This window comes from Euleptes europaea, chromosome 2, assembly GCF_029931775.1.
Source record: "Euleptes europaea isolate rEulEur1 chromosome 2, rEulEur1.hap1, whole genome shotgun sequence".
Taxonomy (NCBI): domain Eukaryota; kingdom Metazoa; phylum Chordata; class Lepidosauria; order Squamata; family Sphaerodactylidae; genus Euleptes; species Euleptes europaea.
Window position 1 is genome coordinate 27076682 of NC_079313.1, and position 20802 is coordinate 27097483.

At 44.9% G+C, this 20802-nt stretch overlaps 1 protein-coding gene across 1 annotated transcript in view; it reads right to left on the reverse strand.

Annotated features, from left to right (window-relative positions):
- Positions 1–19998, reverse strand: part of NMNAT2 (nicotinamide nucleotide adenylyltransferase 2) — an 84371-nt gene extending 64373 nt beyond the window's left edge. The window contains exon 1 of the mRNA XM_056844582.1: positions 19914–19998. Within this exon, the coding sequence (XP_056700560.1) occupies positions 19914–19998 (85 nt within the window). The remainder of the gene's footprint in view (positions 1–19913) is intronic.
- Positions 19999–20802: the final 804 nt, after the last annotated feature.

Genomic DNA, 20802 nt, shown 5'->3' on the forward strand with positions numbered 1-20802 from the left:
AATTTTTCCCCCGTCATAATCCATATATAACATTGGTCTGTCACGCTTCTGAGAGACTGCGCTGCAGGGAATTTACTTGTGCTGTTTCTAAAATGAAGGCCTTTACAATTTCCAACAAATGGCTACACTCCCAATGTGTCAAGAAACATTTAACATGCATGACATTTTCTAAGATGCCCCATCTATAGTTGCAACTAGAGTTTAGGAAACTCTTGGGGACTGAATTTGGGGTGGGGGGGATGCCTGGGATGGTGAAGCTTGGGGAGGGGAGGGAACGCACTGTAATGTGATGCCATAGATTTTGTCCTCTGAAGCGGCCATTTCATCCGGGGAATTGATCTCTGTAATCTGGAGATCTACTGTAATTCCAGAAGCACTCCAGGCACCACTTTGATGCTGGTAATATGAGTCCCAACCAATAAAGAGGAACCATAGGCCTTCCAGCTAACTGTCTTTCCACATCTATGCCAGACTGGCTATATGGCTTTGAAATGGGCCCAAATAGGACTTATTCTTTCTATTCTCTCACCTGCCAACTAGGAGATTTAACAGAAATTATCATAAAAGGTCCTCTTGAGAAGGTGATTCCGTCCTACGAACAACATATATCGTTTTTTGGTTCCTTTCTGTACAACCACGAAATCCAAGAAACCTTAGCTTGGCCCTCCCTGGTTTAATGCCATTTGCTGCAAGCTAAAGCATGACCTTGTTTTAGTGGGCTTTCAAATTTGAAAATTGTAATGTCAGTAATCCAAATACCTCTATTAAGAATTACAAAATTTGCTAATATTGATTTGAGAATAACTAGCCATCATCTTTTACATACATACCTGAGCTTTTATAATTCTGTTTATATATTTTGATACAATTGTATATCGTTTGTGTGTGCATTATATGGGTTTTTATCTGACCACTGATGATGGCCAGTTGGCCGAAACGTGTCTGATGTGTGGTTTATTATTTGCTGTTGTGCTTTATCATTTTTAAACGTTTTTAACCCTGATTTAAGCACCTTAAAATAAATATATTTCCACATAACATTATTTTACCTTTCTCCACCCAACCTTGGATACCCAGCGAAGGGGAGTTCTTTTCCCAGCCTTCTCTCCCCATTCTAAAATTTAAGCCATCTTCTTTTCCCAATGGTTTCTTCTGATCTTTCTGTGCAGGAGAATGACAGAGACATGCACACCGATATAGGCATAATAGATCTATTTTGAGAACCCACGGGAAAGAAGGCAATAATTCTGTAGTGGAGCTCAGCTCGAAGGAGACGCTTGAGACCTTTTTATTTAAATAAATCACCAAGTAGCACTAGTCTCTACCCCAACAGGCAATACTATTGAGCTCTGAATCCCAGTCCCCGATTAGGGTATCAATTAAGGTTGCCAGGTCCCTCTTTCCCACCGGCGGGAGGTTTTTGGGGCGGAGCCTGAGGAGGATGGGGTTTGAAGAGGGGAGGGGCTTCAATGCCATAGAGTCCAACTGCCAAAGCGGCCATTTTCTCCAGGTGAACTGATCTCCATCGGCTGGAGATCAGTTGTAATAGCAAGAGAGCTCCAGCTAGTACCTGGAGATTGGCAACCCCAGTATCAATACATTTTTCGTTGTTTGTTTGTTTTGTAATGCGCACCCCAGGGGCGGCACTTACCTGGATTGGTACCTTTGGAGGGCAGGGCAATGGAGGACAGGACTTGACATACTGGTAATATGTGTTATTTACAAATAGAGCCCAGGTGGAGGCAAAAAGGTGTTTCCAAAGGGCAGCTGATCCACTACCCATATCATCAAATCCCAGAGGGAGAGAGCTCCTGCACTTTTAAGGTGCTTTAGCCATTTCACAGCGTCGGTCTGCTTTTCTTTCTGCCCCTTCTAGAATCTGAATTGTTGCTTCTTCACAAACACAGGCAGACGGCACCCGCCCATCTGCTAGCTAGAAAGGCTGGGGTGATTTGGGGTCACCTCCTTGAAGCCCTGATAGATACCTACGCATAACCATTCCCCAAAACACGAGGCAGACTGAGGAAACATTTACAATAGTTAAGAAACGCTGGTGGATATCCAGCCATCCATGCAGGGAGGTTTTTCTGCATTTCTCACTGTTCCTGCCACCCCATCTGACCCCTGGAAAAGATCATTCCTGGGTTTGCAAGACTCATGCAGAGGAACAGCCATGTGAGTTAGTGCCTTGGAGTGAGGAAGGTTAAGGGGGTGAAAAGGGACCCCTTTCCCCCCCTCAGTGCTTGAATTTCAAATTGAATGATGGGGGATTTTAGTCAGTACACTCTGCCATTTTTCTGAAAACTGGCATTTTTGAGCTTAGCTGCCATTTCACTATTTACTGCCGTGGCCTGGTGGAAACTATGAAGTGCAGGGAGCTCTCATGTGAAAGGGAGATCGACAATTTGCTTCAGTGCTGCTCGCCATCAAGAGCAGCTTCCCAGGATTCTCTGTCTTTTTTACTACGATATTGCACAGCTATATCTCATTTGCGTGGAGTACCACTTGTCACGGAAGCAACATTTCCAGTAAGGCTGTGCTCCGTCTTTGGAGACTTCACCACTCAGGATTTAAAGCAGTCCCAAAAAATATGTCAGTCAATGGAAATAATAAATTTTTCAGTGAAACCCTGAGTGGGAAAACGTTTGAAGAATCTGACTTCACTTTCTAAAAATGAACCCTTCAAAATGATCATTATTTCAAAACATGTCTATTTAAGTCAGACTCAAATGGAATAACCATTTAAATCAGCCTCCTCAAATAGAGGAGAAATCAGGCTTACACACCCAAATTTTTGCGTATGGAGTTTCATTTATTTATTGCAGCGACCGCAGCTTTTGGCACGGCAGGCCAGATGTCAAAATTCCTCCTCCCAAGGAGGTTGTGTGTTTTCTTTCTCCCCACTGCTACAAATAATCTCCTTGGCTATTTCCCCAAGCAACTTGGGAAGGAAGCATCTGTCTGAACCTAGGATGAATGTTTGATCATTATCGAACAAAAATACAGAATGAAACCATGACATGCAAATTGGTTTCACTGATCTCATTTGCATGGAACGCACACCAGAATTTCTCCAACGGCAACAGAAAAGCACGGGGTCCCATCATAGCAATACACTTCACGAACAGACCCCCCCACCCCCACCCCATGAATCACTGAGAAGTGGGCTAAACAAGAAAAGGGCACAGTCTCATCAGCAGGAGTCTAGTATGAATCAGTGACAGAACCGACTGTTCTTATGGACCAACGCGGCTGTTTTTGATCTGCTGCAGAGAATACTAAATGATGCTACCCAAGAGGAGACTTCTAAGGATAGCCATGAATGTGTCAATTAGCACTTCCATCCAGTAGAAAGAGAGGACTTTGTCTAAAGGAGAAACCACATCCAGCTTCTAGTTAATACTACCCGATCTGACTTTGATGGACTGGGTGCTTAGAAAAGGCACTAAGTGGCAGAGCAGCCATGAGGCTTCTGTGGTTTTCTAAAAGCTATTCAGCAGCACTCTGAAGATGAAGGGTCCTTGGGTGAGAGGGTGTTTAACTAGGGTTGCCAACCTCCAGGTAGTAGCTGGAGATCTCCCGCTATTACAACTGATCTCCAGCCGATAGAGATCAGTTCTCCTAGAGAAAATGGCCGTACCAGATTTACTAAGGTGAGCCCACAATACCAACAATATTTTTACAATAACATATCTAAATAAAAACTAACACCGCTCTGTTTTTGAAACTCTTGCAGGAAATCAAATAAATGTAGACACTATGACAAAGCATTAGCGAAACGAGTTACCAAAGCCGGGCGCCTCGTTACAAAGCTGTATTTAGGACAAGATTGTTATATTTATATGATGTGTTATTTATAAGCCATAACATTTTGAATTTTGAGAATCACAGCAATTATGCACGACCATACCATTCAGCATAAGACAGTTACGTTTATAAGTTAATTAACCTCCAGGTAGTAGCTGGAGATCTCCCGCTATTATGACTGCTCTCCAGCTGATAGAGATCAGTTCCCCTGGAGAAAATGGCCGCTTTGGCAATTGGACTCTATGGCATTGAAGTCCCTCCTCTCCCCAAACCCCACCCTCCTCAGGCGCCGCCCCAAAAATCTCCAGGTATTTCCAACCCGGAGCTGGCATCCCTATGTTTAACACTTTCCTGCCATACTACTTCCACAATTTAAAACTCCCCTCCAAAGCTGCGATTCTTTCTGGATGGGGTAAAGTATAAGTGCCTGAACCTCGTGTCTCCCAAGAACAAATTTCTGATTGTGGGAAGTGTTCTAAATGTTGGAATAGGCATCAGTGTTCCTTCTTGCAAGCAGCCGCCTGGGTCTCTTAACTAACTTAAAAATCTACAGCAAATCCTTAACATGGATATTGTCTGCATTGGCTCCAGGCTTTGCTAATATAAAGAGTATGATCATTTTTATTTCTGTTCTCTGTTTCACAAGGGACCTGTGAGTTCTACTTAGTGCTAGAAACTGGTTCAACTAAGCTTTAAATGGTATAATGCAGTTCTCAGATATAGGAAAATTCTTCTTTCTGAGAGAGTCTGCCTGTGCAATGGTGAAGAAATTGAGACCCACGAACATGTCTTCTTATACTGCCCTCTCCATCATGAGTCAAGAGCTAAGACTATCCAAGAAATTTTAAGAAATAATATAGGACTACCTGATAAAATTTGCATCCAATGACTACTGCAGGATAGCAACCAACAAACTTCGAGATGTGTGGCCAAATTTTGTGTGTGGCCAAATTTTGTGTTGCTATATATAAGGCCCAAAAGGATGCAATTTATAAATAGATAAAATCTGATTGATAAACATTTTGTGTGTGTGTGTGTAAAGTTATTATTCTCGGCAAAACAAACTCATATCTACTTTGAATAGAGGCTATGCCTGTCCGTGGGAGGGGGCGGATCACCAGTCTTAGATCCTTCTGAGCTAGAGATCTGCAAATCCCCCACCCAAATCTCCTGCCAATGGCAAGGAGGGACCTGGCAACTCTAGCCATCCAAGGATGCCAACATTAGAGGAGCTGCCAGGAATCTGTCAGGATCTGAGGGCCAAGAGATAAAATGTGGAAGACCTTGCAGAAGGCTTTGAAAGTCAGGACAAGGAGTTGGTGCTAGATACGGGTGTGGATGAGAAGGCAGAATAGGGATTCGAGGAGGGATGCCCCACAGTGTAAACACTGAGAGAGGTGACATCTGTGGAGATGGTGGATTGGGATGAAACAGGCTTGTTGACTATTAAGTCTGTCCATGGCATTTGAAGTATATACTGCCTAAACGAGAGCCCCCCCCCCAAAATAAGACTGTGAAATCCATAGGTGACAGTAACTTAAGTGCACCACTGGACATATGCTGTTCTGCTCATGCCTAGGAGATCAAATTCACTTTCCAGGCATCATGCGCCTGGGTCTAGATTACAGAAGCAATAAAAATAAAACTATTGGCTATGCATAGAACAATTCCACAAAATCCCAGCTGGTTTTCTTTTTGAAAATGCTTTTCAGTTGTCTGAGGATAAAAAATATGCAGAACACAGTAAATGCAAAACACACAGGCACACGGCATTTATCTCACCACCCTTCGGGCAAGTGATGCTGCTTAACATAAAAAGACTATGTGTATGATTGAAATAGGGCAGAATTATTTTACGTTGTTCCCCAAGAGGGTCCAGCTTGCATCTCTGGCAGTCTCTTGGCTGTCAAAGGATGTTGGCGAGAATTTTTTTTTAAACTGAAGTCCTAGCAGAGCATCCATCTTTATTTTGTTCTAATGCATTTTTGCAGTGCTCTGTTTGTAGATCACAGGGGTGTCATCTGCAGCTTTTATTTATTCTAGTTGCCTCCCACCTGCCTGCCCTCCAAAGATCTCAGATCAATTGTACAAGGGGGTTGCCCCATTTTATCCTCACAACAGCCCTGCAATACAGGTTAGGTTACATTCAACTTGGCATGTGCACTGAACCCCCTCCCCCTGGTAATTTTAAAGCACAATATGTCATCCCATTCAATTGAACATTTATTCTTCACCTTATTTTAAACAAACAACCCTTCCCCCCAAAAAACCCTTCAATTTTTTTAATTAAAAAAAACTTGTAGAGAGGGAAGTTGTGGGCTTGTAATGTCAAGAGGAGTTAATCAGTCAGTGCTGTGCTCAGGTCACTAATGTCCCTATCTGAGGGACAGACAAATTCTAATCCAGCCATTAGCTGTGGGGCTTTTGCGAGCTTTATCATGGATAAAATCCTGTCGGTCCACCACAACCTTCCTGCCAACCTTGATACAGTTAATGAACTGGAGGCCCCTTGGCCACCTTCAGGTCCGACACTGGACCGCTTCAGTCAGCTCTCCCAAGCCAATGTAGACAGGAACCTGAGTGCTGTAAGGCCCACCACCTGCCTCCTGAACCCGTGCCTATCCTGGTTGGTTAAAGCCAATGGGGATGTGGTACATCCCCCCCCCCCCCCGTGGTTGAGATTATCAACCTGTTCCCAGGGGGTTGAAAGAGGCAGTGGTGCATCGGCTCCATGCAATGTGTATGGGGGGGAGAGACTGAGGTTTCTTGGCAGTTTGATGTGGGATCCATGATTAAAGCAAACACCCTCCTGCAACTTTGCATTGCAGGCAAGATCTGTAGTCTTGAACAACAGGGGGCTCGATTTTTCTGAGACACTGCGCTGTGGTGGTGGAAAGTGCTGTCAAGTCACAGCCAACTTATGGCAACCCCATTTCAAGGCAAGAGGCAAACAGGTTTGCCTAAGGTTGCCAACCTCCAGGTACTATCTGGAGATCTCCTGCTTTTACAACTGATCTCCAGCCAATAGAGATCAGTTCACCTGGAGAAAATGGCTGCTTTGGCAATTGGACTCTATGGCATCAAAGTCCCTCCCCTCCCCAAACCCTGCCCCCTCAGGCTCCACCCTAAAAACCTCCCACCAGTGGCAAAGAGGGACCTGGCAACCCTAGGTTTGCCATTGTTTGCCTCTGTAGAGCAACCTGGACTTCCTTGATGGTCTCCCATCCAAGTACTAACCAGGGCCATCTTCTTAGCTTCTGATGATGAGATCGGGCTAGGCTTTTATGGCGGTAGACCAGGCCTCCAGACGAGGACTCCAGATGGGGAGGGGGAAATGGCAGAGACTTACAATTTAACTTTTATCAATAAATAAGATCACTATTAAGTATGATATCAAGTTTTATTCAGTGTACCTATAGTTTATTTAAGACTTAAAACTTTAATTAAAGTTTATTAAGTTAATGAACAGTGCACCTACCTATATAGTTTAAGTTTAAGAAATCTGGCTCTCAAAAGAAATCTCAATCGTTGTACTGTTGATATTTGGCTCTTTTGACTAATGAGTTTGCCGACCCCTGGGCTAGGCTGAGCCATCCAGATCAGAGCCCTTGCACAGCAGCAGTTAAAAAAACAACAACAGCAAATAACTCTTTCTCTCTCTTTTTAGATTACAGTGAAGTTATTTACCTAGATTATCCAAAGTCCTTTTCGAGAAAAAGGATTTCAGATCATTTATCAGGTCTTTTCCAAACACTGCTCCTTTAGTCCACAGGGCCAAATCCAGGCTATTGACTGAATGCTCCATCTGGACACCTAATTGTCATTCCCAAAAGGAAAAGACGACTGAATGAGCGGCACCCATGAAAACAGCATTTGGCAGCAGGCTGTTTGGGAGACCAGGAATGGTTCTTCTCATCCCCCAAGCCAGGCAATGAATCCCTAAAATGGCTTCCTGGCAAGACTAGTTACTGATCACAGCTTATGTATATCAAGCCAGGGGCTTTGCTAGATGCTAATTTTGTTTTTCTTTATTGTTTCCTTTTTCAGTACTGTCTTCTATAGGTTTTGGTTGTATACCAAGGAGAGGGAAACATAATACATGGAGATGACCAGCTGTCGTGGTTAACAATACCGGGTAACTTGCACAGTGGCTGAAACAGATTATGTCACATCCATTTGAGAGTAAACAAAGCAATTATCATTGATCCAACTGAAGATTACATTAATGCATTCAAGGTGGCTTGTAATACCACAAATTAAAAACATGCAACCTACAGTAAACCCTCCCCCCCACAAGAAAATACCTACAGCTTAAGCACTATTAAAAGGCCTTGCAAATAAAATGGCCTTACAGTGCCTCCTAAACACTTGTAAAGTTCCATTTGGAACTATAAATTTCAATTGTACAGATATCCCTTTGGATCTGCACATTTCCCCCCTGCAACTAGAGGTTTTTTGTGGAGCTGCACATTTTTATTTCTAAAAAGCCTTGATTCTGAGCCCCTTGAAGGCCTGCTTGGGGCAAAATATGGGTTTGCATGAAAACTCAGTAACATAAATCTGACTTATGCTGAGTTAGGCCACTGATCGATCTATTCCAATATGGTATACTTTGATATGTAGAAGTTCTTCAAGATTTCAGAGCTCTTTCCTAGCCCTGCTGCCCAGGATACATCTAATTAAATTGCTCTCTGCTCAGGATATCTGCAGGACTAACCTTGAATGTATACAAGATTTTAAAAAAAAATTCCTCATCAGTTTTGTATAGCTAGGGTTGCCAGGTCCCTCTTCGCAACCAGCAGGAGGTTTTTGGGGCAGAGCCTGAGGGGGTGGGGTTTGGGGAGGGGAGGGACGTCAATGCCATAGAGTCCAATTGCCAAAGCAGCCATTTCCTCCAGGTGAACTGATCTCTATCGGCTGGAGATCAGTTATAATAGCAGGAGATCTCCAGCTACTACCTGGAGGTTGGCAACCCTAAGTATAGCCTTGTGTAAGGTGGCTTTCTTTTCAGACCCCACCCCATGCACAATTTCTTTGGCAACTGGAACGAGAAATGCCTGATATTCAAGCTGGATTCAGAAATGGAAGAGAGGCACTAGGGATCATGTTGCAAATTTACATTGGTTACTGGAGCTTATGAGAGAATTTCATTAAAATTCAGCTTGTGTTTCATAGAAATGGGTGTGCGACAGCATCTGATTGTTTTGATGCACAACATGTACTGTGGACAAGAGGCTTCTGTTAGGACAGAATATGGAGAAACAGAATGGTTTCCAGTTGGTAAAGGTGTTAGATAAAGATGTATTTTATCCCCCTATCTCTTCAGTCTATATGCAGAACATAGAATAAGGAAAGATGAATTAGATGAGGTGGAGTGAAAATTGTGGGGGAAGAACATTAACAATTTGAGATATGTCGATGATACCACATTACTGGCAGAAAACAGCAAAGACTTGAAACGACCACTGGTGAAAGTTAAAGCAGAAAGTGCCTGGGACCTTCGTATCTTCAGGACTGCCTCCCTGGTATACCCCCCAAAGATGTCTATGGTGAACTGATAACAACTTACTGGTGGCCCTTGGCCCTAAGAGTGCGGGCTGTCCTCGACGAGAGTCAGGGCCTTTTCGGCCCTGGCACCAGCCTGGTGGAATGCTCTATCTGGTGACATCAGGGCCCTGCGGGACCTTAAAGAGCTCTGCAGGGCCTGCAAGACAGAGCTATTCTGCCAGGCCTATGGCTGAGGACAGCCGTGAATATCATCTGCTATTCTCCCCCATCCTGTTATATTATTGATGTTAACTGAGGGGTAACCTACTGCATCTATCCGGCAACATGAGTAGTGTTTAGGCGCCATCTGTAGTTCTGTAGTTTTTAAAGTTTTAAATTGGGATTTTATTGTTTTAAATTTATATTTTGTGGTTAATTTTAAACAGGGCAAGAGTCCAGTAGCACCTTAAAGACTAACAAAAATATTTTCTGGTAGGGTATGAGCTTTCGTGAGCCACAGCTCACTTGGCTCACGAAAGCTCATACCCTACCAGAAAATATTTTTGTTAGTCTTTAAGGTGCTACTGGACTCTTGCCCTTTTTGACTACTGCAAACAGACTAACACGCCTACCCACTGTGGTTAATTTTATTATTGATGTATTAAAGTATGATGTTACCTGCCCTGAGCCGGCTTCAGCCGGGGAGGGCAGGCTATAAATCACAAAATAAATAAATAAAGCAGGACTGCAGCTGAACATCAAGAAGACAAAAGTAATGACAACTGGAGAATTACTCAACTTTAAGGTTGACAATGAGGAAATTGAAATTGTTCAAGACTTTCTATTCCTTGGCTCCATCATCAACCAAAAGGGAGACTGCAGCAAAGAAATCAGAAGGAGATTGAGACTGAAGGGCAGCCATTAAGGAGCTAGAAAATATTCTTAAGTATAAGGATATGTCACTAGCAACTGGGATTGCCAGGTCCGTCTTCGCCACCAGCGGGAGATTTTTTGGGTGGAGCCTGAGGAAGGCGGGGTTTGGGGAGAGGAGGGACTTCAATGCCATAGAGTTCAATTGCCAAAGCGGCCATTTTTCTCCAGGTGATCTGATCTCTATCGGCTGGAGATCAGTTGTATTAGCAGGAGATCTCCTGCTACTACCTGGCAGTTGGCAACCCTACTAGCAACCAAGATCAAGTTAATCCATGCCATAATATTCTCTATTACTATGTATGGGTGTAAAGGTTGGACAATGAAGAAAGCTGACAAGAAGAAAGTAGATTCCTTTTAAATGTGGTGTTGGAGGAGAATTTTACAGATACCATGATTCCTTTCCTTGACAAGGCATGTGAAATTGCCAGTGTTATAAAGGTGGTGATGCACACACAAAGAAAATACATAGATGTGCTGTAGCACCATGTGTTGCATCCCCAAATTACAATTGCATACCATTGTGCTGCTCCTAATTTCCCTTCTAAATTCCCTCTGCTCACAATCAGGCATCATGGTGGTGGAGGGTGCTATCAAATTACAACTGACTGATGATGACCCTGTAGGGTTTTTGAAGTAGGAAACAAACAGAGGTGGTTTTGCAATTGCCTGCCTCTGTGTAGGAACCATAGACTTCCTTGATGATCTCCCATCCGAGTACTAATCAGGGCTGATTGAGCTAGCCTGAACCATCCAGGTCAGGCATCATAAAGCATATAAAAACATGCTGAAACCACAGCAACCAATACAAAACTACAAAAAAACAACACTCGGGGCACTTTCACACAGCCCAAATAATGTACTTTCAATCCACTTTCAATGCACTCTGAAGGTGGATTTTACTGTTTGAACTGGCAAAATCCACTTGCAAACGATCGTTAAGCTGCACTGAAAGTGGATTGAAAGTGCATTATTTGGGCTGTGTGAAAATGCCCTAAATATCTATGGCAATATCTAGCAACAGGAATGGTTCATAAAGTGACTCACTCAGTATATACATTCAGCAGCCAGCCACCAAAGCCTGGTTCAGCCACACATGCTCACACATGCCTGCATCAACAAGTGATGACTACCACTGGAGAGTGAGTCACCACAGGCCTAACACCACCGAAGGAAAATCCTTCTCATCCATTGCCATTCAAAACAAGGGCTTTTCAGCAAAGCTACTCCATGCCAATAGTTGTGAGTCCTCAAGTGTACAGTAATCAAATGCCGAGAAATCATGTATTGCACTCGAATGTGTGAACCAGGCCCCATGAACAGTAGTCAAGCATGGAAGCACCAGGCTATGCCTCCACATCATTATGAGCATTTGGTCCTATTTTTACACTGGCAGGAGTGGAATCCACAGGACTATACAACTCTAAAAGCGCAATCCTTAGGGTTGCCAGCTTCCAGGTACTAGCTGGAGATCTTCTATTACAACTGATCTCCAGCCGATAAGAGATCAGTTCCCCTGGAGAAAATGGCTGCTTTGGCAATTGGCAGTATGGCATTGAATTCCTTCCCCACCCCAAACCCTGCCCTCCTCAGGCTCCGTACCCCAAATCTCCAGGTATTTTCCAACCTGGAACTGGCAACCCTAGTAATCCTAAACAGAGTCACACCTTTCTGAGTCTACTGCAGTCAAGGGGCTTAGATGGGTGTAACTCTTAGGACTACACTGTAAATCACTTTTGAGCCTTTCTAAATAAGAATGAAATGCAACAGCCAGCAAACACAGCAGGGGCTGAGCTGTAACTTAATTTTACCTCCATTTTTTCCTGTAATAACAAAAGGTCAGGGTGCTACAGTCAACCTCATTATAAGGGAGGGGAGCTGGGGAAAGTAGAGGACAATCTGCTTTTAAAAATTCAAAGCACATACGGTTGTCATCTGGCACCATGACACATTTGGGCATTAGAGGTGAGCAAAGTTATCTTCTCTTCCGATTGACCACATTTACAAACTTTTTGTCCTTGGTAATGGTTATATCTGCAAAAACAAACATGCTTTGATTCAGACCCAGTGATTGTTGTGAACATTTTGCAAAATGCCAATGCTTTTATTTAATATTTGGAAGACATTCAAAATAACCCAACGTCAATCCAATTTTCCTAGGAGCAGAAATAACTCAGTTTTACAAATTCTTAGTTTCCGAAATATAGCAAGCAGGATAAGTGACATACCTGTCCTGGGCATCACCTGCTGGGTCTCAAAAATCACACAATTGATTGTTTTAGGATAATACTCCCTTGCTTCCAGCCTGTGGTGTTGGTACTCAGCCAGAAGCCCAAAAAAGCACCACTGAATACTCTGAGAACAAAGAAATCAGACCTACAATACAAGTAGGGTTGCCAACCTCCAGATCCTGCTATTATAACTGATCTCCAACCTGGAGAAAATGGCTGCTTTGGTAATCGGACTCTATGGCATGGAAATCCCTCCCCAAACCCCACCCTCCTCAGGCTCCGTCCCAAAAACCTCCCGCCTGTGGTGAAGAGGGCCCTGGCAACCCTAAATACAAGGCAGCAGTTTTCTTGCACAACAGCTTCCATTTGACAACAGAATTTCAGCAGCATGATGCTTTAAGGTTCGCAGCCTGTGCCAGTTCCTGATTCTGTGTGTAAATTTGATCTGGGTATAGAAAAGGCTAATTACAGAACTGCATGATTTGTTTTATATTTACATACATTATTTATTATTCAGACAGTTGTACCTTGCTTTTCTCTCCCAAAGACCCAAAATGGCGTGCAGCATCATTCTCCTATCCTCCATTTTATCATCACAACAACAACTCTGCGAGGTAGGTTTGGCTGAGAGTGACTGGCTCAAGGTCAGCCAGGAAGCTTTTGTGGCAGAGTGGGGATTCAAACCTGGGTCTCCCAGACCCTTGTCCAGCACTCTAACCACTAGCCTATGCTGGCTTTCAAATGAGGACTTTGCTTCCTTCTCTTTATGTTAAGTTCCATTTGTGTAGTGGGCTGACCATTGTTAATTTAATCTTTAATCATTATATAATCATGAAAAAAATGCATAATTGATTTTCTTATGAATACATCACCATCACACTGCAAAAATGAAACGTTCCATCTCCTCTGCCTTCTAAACCCCTCATTTTGCAGTCTAAAAATGGAGTGAGATATTCCTTCTCTTAACACAACAAAACAATGATGGAATGAGGTGGTACAAACAGAATCAATGCAAGCTTTCAAAGCTAATTATATGGCATAACTATATGGCTGTGGGTGTACGCACAGCCATATAATTTCACTATGTTTCTGGTATCTCTTACATATTCCCTCAAATTTAGCTAGAATATCATCGTCATCCGTGGGCCTCATTTCAATGTGTTAAATGGAACTGAGACAGCGTTTTAATGTAGCACCATCATGGCTCTTTATTGGCATGTTCCTGCCCATAAAAAAAAAAAAAATAACGTTAAGAAGAGCCCTGCTGGGTCAGACCAGTGGTCCATCTAGCCCAGCATCCTGTCTCACACGGTGGCCAACCAGTTTCTCTGGAGGGCCAACAACAGGGCGTAGAGGCCAAGGCCTTCCTCTGATGTTGCCTCCTGGTACTGGTATTCAGAATGTATGGCCTGACTTTCAGCAGCAGAAGAGACAACAGAGAGGAGAGAAAATCAACAGGGATGTTTGCATGGGAAGATGGGAATTCTGTATTTTAAAACAAACCTGTTCCAGTCAGTGCAAGCCTAAGAACGTTTTCCCGGGAGTAAGCCCTATTGAATAGACTTGAGTAGGCTTCTGGGTAGGCCTGCTTAGGTTGGCACTGTTGTTTGATTACTCCCCGCCTCCCAGAATTAAGGATCAGACACAGGTGCAGAGGTCTGACTTCTACTTTTCAATTGAAGAACTGAATTTGCAAACTCATGGTCCATAACCATTGCCGGTCCCAAATCTTAGGAAAAGTATAAGAAAAGATTTAACTTCCAGTTTAAATATATATGTCTGGAGTCTGATAGGCCAGACTGAACAGAATTCCATTACCAACAATGTAATACAAAGGAACTGAAAATCATCAACAGTAATTAGATACTGGGTTTGCTCTTTGGTGACTTTATGTATCGCTTATAGGATTGTATTTTTCCAGTTTAATGGAAGTTTCAGTTTACTGTGTAGCTTCAGAAAGGGATCTCTAGCCTGGTGTTGGAGGAGAGTGTTACGGATACTGTGGACGGCGAAAAAAACAAATCAGTGGGTTTTAGATCAAATCAAGCCTAAACTGACCCTAGAAGCTAAAATGACTAAACTGAGGTGTTGTACTTTGGACACATTATGAGAAGACAGGAGTCACTGGAAAAGACAATCATAGAAAAGTTGAAGGCAGCAGGAAAAGAGGAAGACCCAACAAGAGACGGATTGACTCTGTAAAGGAAGCCACAGCCCTCAATTTGCAAGACCTGAACAAGGCTGTTAAAGATAGGATGTTTTGGAGAACATTGATTCCTAGGGTCGCCATGAGTCAGAAGCGACTTGACAGCACTTAACACACCCACCCACACCCTAACCTGGCAGTTAAGTAGGTCAATGGTCTTTGACCCATGGGTCGACCTTCCTGCTGGGTCACAAACCCTTATAGAGCTGCCACTGTTTAACTTCCTTTTGGAAGGGAATGCAACATGGCAGCCATGCCTGCTGTGGACACTTGGGGCACAACAGATCCCTCCGAGGCTTTGATCCCTGGCTCGTACCTCGTTACGGTAACCATCTGGTGCTTGGCTTGTATTTCATGTCCCCAGCTCTTTGGGTCTGCTGCCCACAGGCCTGTCCCTGACACCAATGAGGTCATAACTCTACCCCTTCCCCTCTTCCTGTTACATGACTGTACTGTCACATGACTTCCTGTTCTGTGTTTGCACCCCAGTCCTGGCTCTGGACAGGCTGAAGGCTACTGAATTTGGTGACCCGAAATTGCAAAAAGAAGATCAGGAAACAACTGGCAAGCTGGCCAAAGAGCTGGAGCAGCAAGGACCTCAGGCTAAGAAAAGATGAAAAATATACTACTAGTGAAGAAGTGGGATTACACTAACCCAGTGGTTCCCAACCTTTTTTTGACCAGGGACCACTAGGACTTTTTTGTTCGGTGCAGGGACCCCAAGGTTCAAAATACAAATTCCAAGAATTTGAAAATAAACTTTAATCATAACTGTTAGTTAAACATTAAACTTAGAATAATATTTGAATATATATTTTTATAATAGAGAACTTTTAATTGAAAATATTAATTTATTATGGGTTTATAACTTTGTTTCGCGGACCTTAATTTAGTTCTCGTGGACCCCTGGTTGGGAACCAGTGCACTAACCCAAGACACATGACGAGGCAAACAAGAAAACTAAGCAGGAATGGCCTACTTTCATTTTTATTTTTTAAAAATCTTTGAGATCCAGCTTAGCCTCACTATTCTGGTTTTAATAATGTGTCAGAGGATTCAACATACACCTTATTGCAGCAATCCTTACACCAACCTTGTAAGGTAGGTCAATATTATCCCTTAACACAGATCGAGCGGGTATGGGGGAGCTGTGGCCAAAGACCCTACCTTGCCAAAGGCTGCCTAGCGAGTTGGTGGCTGAGGGTGGATTTTAATTGGAAGCTTCCTGGTTGGCAGCTGAATTCTCATAGCCCCTGTGATACACTTGCTCTCCATTTCTAATGGAGTCCAGCCCTGCCCAGCCATTGATCGTTATGGAAGTACTTTGTAGCATGGTCACTTTCCCACAGCAATAAAATAAACCTGGACTGGGGAAGTGGTGGTAAATTCTGCTTGCAGGAATGGCTTTTGCAGACATTCTATAGACGTTTGGGGCTTGCATGGATTCCACAGAGATGAGTGTGTGAGTGGTGCTGGCCTCTATGTAGCCTGTGTTCCCTCCCCCCAACACACACACTTTGCCGACACATAGAAACCCAAAGGGATACCTGGGCAGGATGTTCCCTCGCTTCCTAGTGTGCCGATACTGGCTTTTCATAGGGAGAGAATGTGTTCTTATAGCAAACCTATGCAGATGTTTAAAAAACCCTTTGTGAGTATTTGCATAAAAGGGGACAAAATGGAAATAGGAGCATCTGAAGGCACAGCAGGCACCTGGCAGGGGGAATAAAATGACTTCCTGGTTCTCATTATGCTCCATTGTGCAATCAGCAAATGCGTTATTGCATTCATTCAAGATTTGTTTCATCTGCATAACTGCATTAGCATGGGCTGACGTACCAAACCCCAAACCCTTCAAACGCCGAGCGACGGCCCCTTTTTGGGAGCTGCTTTAAATACCATCTTCTATCTCGAGCACAATCCTGTTCTAATTCAAATCTATGGCAAAACTCCTGCAGACCTCAGTAGATATTATAGGGTTGCATCCCCTGTTGAAAACATAAGGCCAGGCTGTGTCTTAGGAAGAAAGGGGCCAAATGGTTTTCCAGAGCAGGCATCAATCCATTTTTAACATGCAAAATGTATACATTATTTACAGTTGTGGGTGTGCTCTTTCCTTTAAAAGGGTGGAAGATCTTTGGCTACATCTAAAGATTTCCGTGCAAATTCTAGTCCATGGGGAACTCTCCTGAAAGCTGAGCTATATCTAGAAATCAAGTGCAAACTGGAGATTATTACAGTGAATTCTCCTGTAATCCTCCTGATGTGCTTCTGTTGTGCTTACAAGCACATAATTTGTTTTCGAAGAAATAAGTGTGCAGGGGGGGTTGTTTTGCATACCACCATCATTTACAATTACTAGTTAATCTAAACAATAGCCTGTGAGAAGTCACTCGTTTCCTACTCTTAGCTGTGAAGCAATTTCAGCACTTAGAGATGTGGACAGCAAACCATCCCTTAATGTTCCTACCCTCACACTGAAGGGGAAAAAACCCATAGAAAATCCATTCCTTCATAAAGGCCAAAGAAATGTGGTCAAGATTATGCATCTAGCCAGCATCTCTCCCCCACCCCGATTTATATACTCAAGACCAACATCAGGGATAAGATTCACCACACCATACCAATCTGCAATGATCATACACACACAAAAGCAAACCACTTTGTCACTCAGTCCAATCCCACACAAAAAGATTTTGTTTTAAATGGATTTATTTAAAATATTTATATACCTGCCTCTCTCCAGACCTTCTCAGGACCCAAGGCAGGTAACACCAATATAAAACCCATATAAAAATTACTGGATGCTCAGGGAAAAAAAACATTAAGACAACTGATATATGATACATTAAAATAATATCAAAAACTCATCTAATAAAACGTTATGCTCCACCAGCAGCATATTCCTCCTTTGGCCCAGCTGCGCCTTCACTGAAAACAATGAACTAATCTGATTTTAATCTGAACTCCAAAATGCAAGTAGCAAAGGATGAGACTACTGTGTGTACACCAGGCACCCAGAGGCACACACATACACACACACAAACCCAGCAACAGTAAAAATAATAATAATACATCTGCCAGTGGCCTGCCACCCCACCCTAATCTGGCCTGATCAGATGTGGCCGTTCAAGGAAGCCCCCTCTTGGGTTGGTGTGGAGCCAAGGTCCCAAACAGCTCCCCACACCTCCTGCTAGCTTTGTGCCAGATCTTTGAAAATCCCTTGGAATTTCTCCCCCCCCTCCCAATCCTAAATCCAATGCAATCCTAATGGTAGCTTTTTCAACATCAGAGCATAAGAAAGGCCACGCCGGATCAGACCACACAGACTGGAGCCCCTCTTCCGCACGTCCCATTTTCCCGTGGGGCGCATCTCCCCCAAGACGCCCGCCGCAGACCCGTCCAACGCCGGTTTGCAAACCGGGGCAGAGGGAAGGGGTCCCTCGCCCTGTGCTCGGCTGCAACTCTCCTCGGGAGCGCCTCCCGGGTCCTGCCCAAAGTGCCCTCGAGGCTCATCGGCTTGGGGGCGGGGGTCGCCAAACGCCCGCCTCCCCCCAAAGGAGGCCCCGAGGCTCCCTGGGCCCATAACCCGCCTTCCCTGCCCGCTCCCAGGCCATCGGAGCCCTCTCCCGGCTCGTCTCCCCCGGGGCTCGGTGGGGTGGGTGCCGCCTGGGCAGGGAGCCCCTCTCCTCCCCTCCTCCTAAGGGTCGGGGGCGGCGGTTTTGGGTTGCGATTGCGGCAGAGCGCCGGAGAGGGGAGCGGCGAGGCTTGTTGGGCGCGGCATCCAAAAACCCTTTCCAAGCGATGTGTTTTTATATATATAACGTTTTCAAACTCTTAATGCATCGCCGGGAATGCAGAACGCGGTAACCCTTTGCCAGCCTTGCCGGTCCCTTGAGCAGAGGCTCAAGGGGATATTGTTTGCCAGGGGATGTTCTTTATCCCCATGCCCTGGAACCTTTCAGCTGCCCATTTCCACGCATTAAGCTCTTAAAGGCACAAGACATTCCCCCCCCCCCCAGGCCTGTTGGCAACCCTAGTTTCAACCCCACTCCACTTATTCGGTCTTCTTTCTCAGTGGGTAGCCGTGTTAGCCTGTTTGCAGTAGTCAAAAAGGGCAAGAGTCCAGTAGCACCTTAAAGACTAACAAAAATATTTTCTGGTAGGGTGTGAGCTTTTGTGAGCCGCAGCTCACTTCTTCGGATACCTGAAGATAGGGTATGCAACAATACACAAATATTTTCTGGTAGGGTGTGAGCTTTCGTGAGCCGCAGCTCACTTCTTCAGATACCTGAAGATAGGGTATGCAAAAATACACAAATCTTTTCTGGTAGGGTGTGAGCTTTCGTGAGCCACAGCTCACTTCTTCAGATATCTGAAGATAGGGTATGCAAAAATACACAAATATTTTCTGGTAGGGTGTGAGCTTTCGTGAGCCGCAGCTCACTTCTTCAGATATCTGAAGACAGGGTATGCAACATTACACAAATATTTTCTGGTAGGGTGTGAGCTTTCGTGAGCCGCAGCTCACTTCTTCAGATACCTGAAGATAGGGTATGCAACAATACACAAATATTTTCTGGTAGGGTGTGAGCTTTCGTGAGCCACGGCTCACTTCTTCAGATACAGCTAGAATGTGAATCCGATGGATTCACATTCTAGCTGTATCTGAAGAAGTGAGCCGTGGCTCACGAAAGCTCACACCCTACCAGAAAAATATTGTTGTTAGTCTTTAAGGGGCTACTGGACTCTTGCCCTTTTTGTCTTCTTTCTGACCTTTTCCCGCGAAGGCTCGGCTTCACCTGTTCCAAACCCTAGATCAAACCAAACGGAAGTCTATGTAAATGTGTTTGCTCACATGATGCATGGTTTATTACATGGTTTATTAACCATAAACCATTATAAACATGGTTTATTAACCCATGGTATATTCTGAGTATATTGCATTGGGGGGGTGGGGGAGAGAAAGGACCCTACCTTTTGCTCACATCGCTCTATGGAGCACCATGTCCATTGATGGCCCTATTTCAATAACACAATTCAATGCCAATAAAGGTCCTGCTTTCCGCCACGCCGCGCCCAACAGCCTCGCCGCTCCCCTCTCCGGCGCTCTGCCGCAACCCCAAACCGCCGCCCCCGACCCCTAGGAGGAGGGGAGGAGAGGGGCTCCCTGCCCAGGCGGCACCCACCCTCCTGGATCGGGGCCCAGCCGATTCCGGGGACCTCCCCGGGGCGGGGGGAGGGCGACTCACCGAACATCTGGATGTGGCCCTTGGTGATGGGGTTGAAGCTGCCGCAGGCCAGCAGGATAACGTGGGTCTTGGTGGTCTCGGTCATGGTGCTTCGGCTGGGCTCCCTCCCCGTCGCTCCTTTTTGTGTGCCTCGATATGTGTGTCTGCAGAGGGAGGGGAGCCGCGTCACCGCCCCCCCCTCCCTCCCTCCCTCTCTTTAACCCTTTCGGCGCCGGGCTGGAGGAAGCCGGCTGGGAGGCTGGGCAGGCTCAGGGCAAAACCAGAGCTTGGGGGTGGGCTCTGGTTCGTGGAGCAGTCTGGGCAGAAGGAAACCCACCCCCACTTCCCGCAGAGGATTGAAACCGGAGGCCCGGGGCCCCTCCAAGACGAAACACGGCTTTTTCAATCTCTTCTCCCTATATATTACTCTTCCTACACCCTTGACACTGAGAGACACTGTCCTTCAGTGTTACTCCTCTGGAGATGCCGGCCACAGCGGCGGGCGAAACGTCAGGAAAGAAAATACCAAGACCACGGTCACACAGCCCAGATAACCTACGAGAACCAATCTTCTCCCTAGATTTAACAGATGAGTCTGCTGAGGATGAGATGCAGAGCTTCAGGCTCCATTACATGCCCTGATAGTTTCTGGACAGATCCCCCCCCACCCGGTCCCCATCACTCTCTCGTAAAGCTAAGCAAGCAGCATCCATCTAATTTTTCTACCATCTCATTTTTTCAAGAAGGAAGAAGATTAATGGGTTCTAGGTTTTCTGGATGCCCTGCCCTGGATGGCCCAGGCTAGCCTGATCTCAAGAAGCTAAGCAGGGTCAGCCCTGGTTAGTATTTGGATGGGAGACCACCAAGGAAGACCAGGCTTGCTGTGCAGAGGAAGGCACTGGCAAACCAC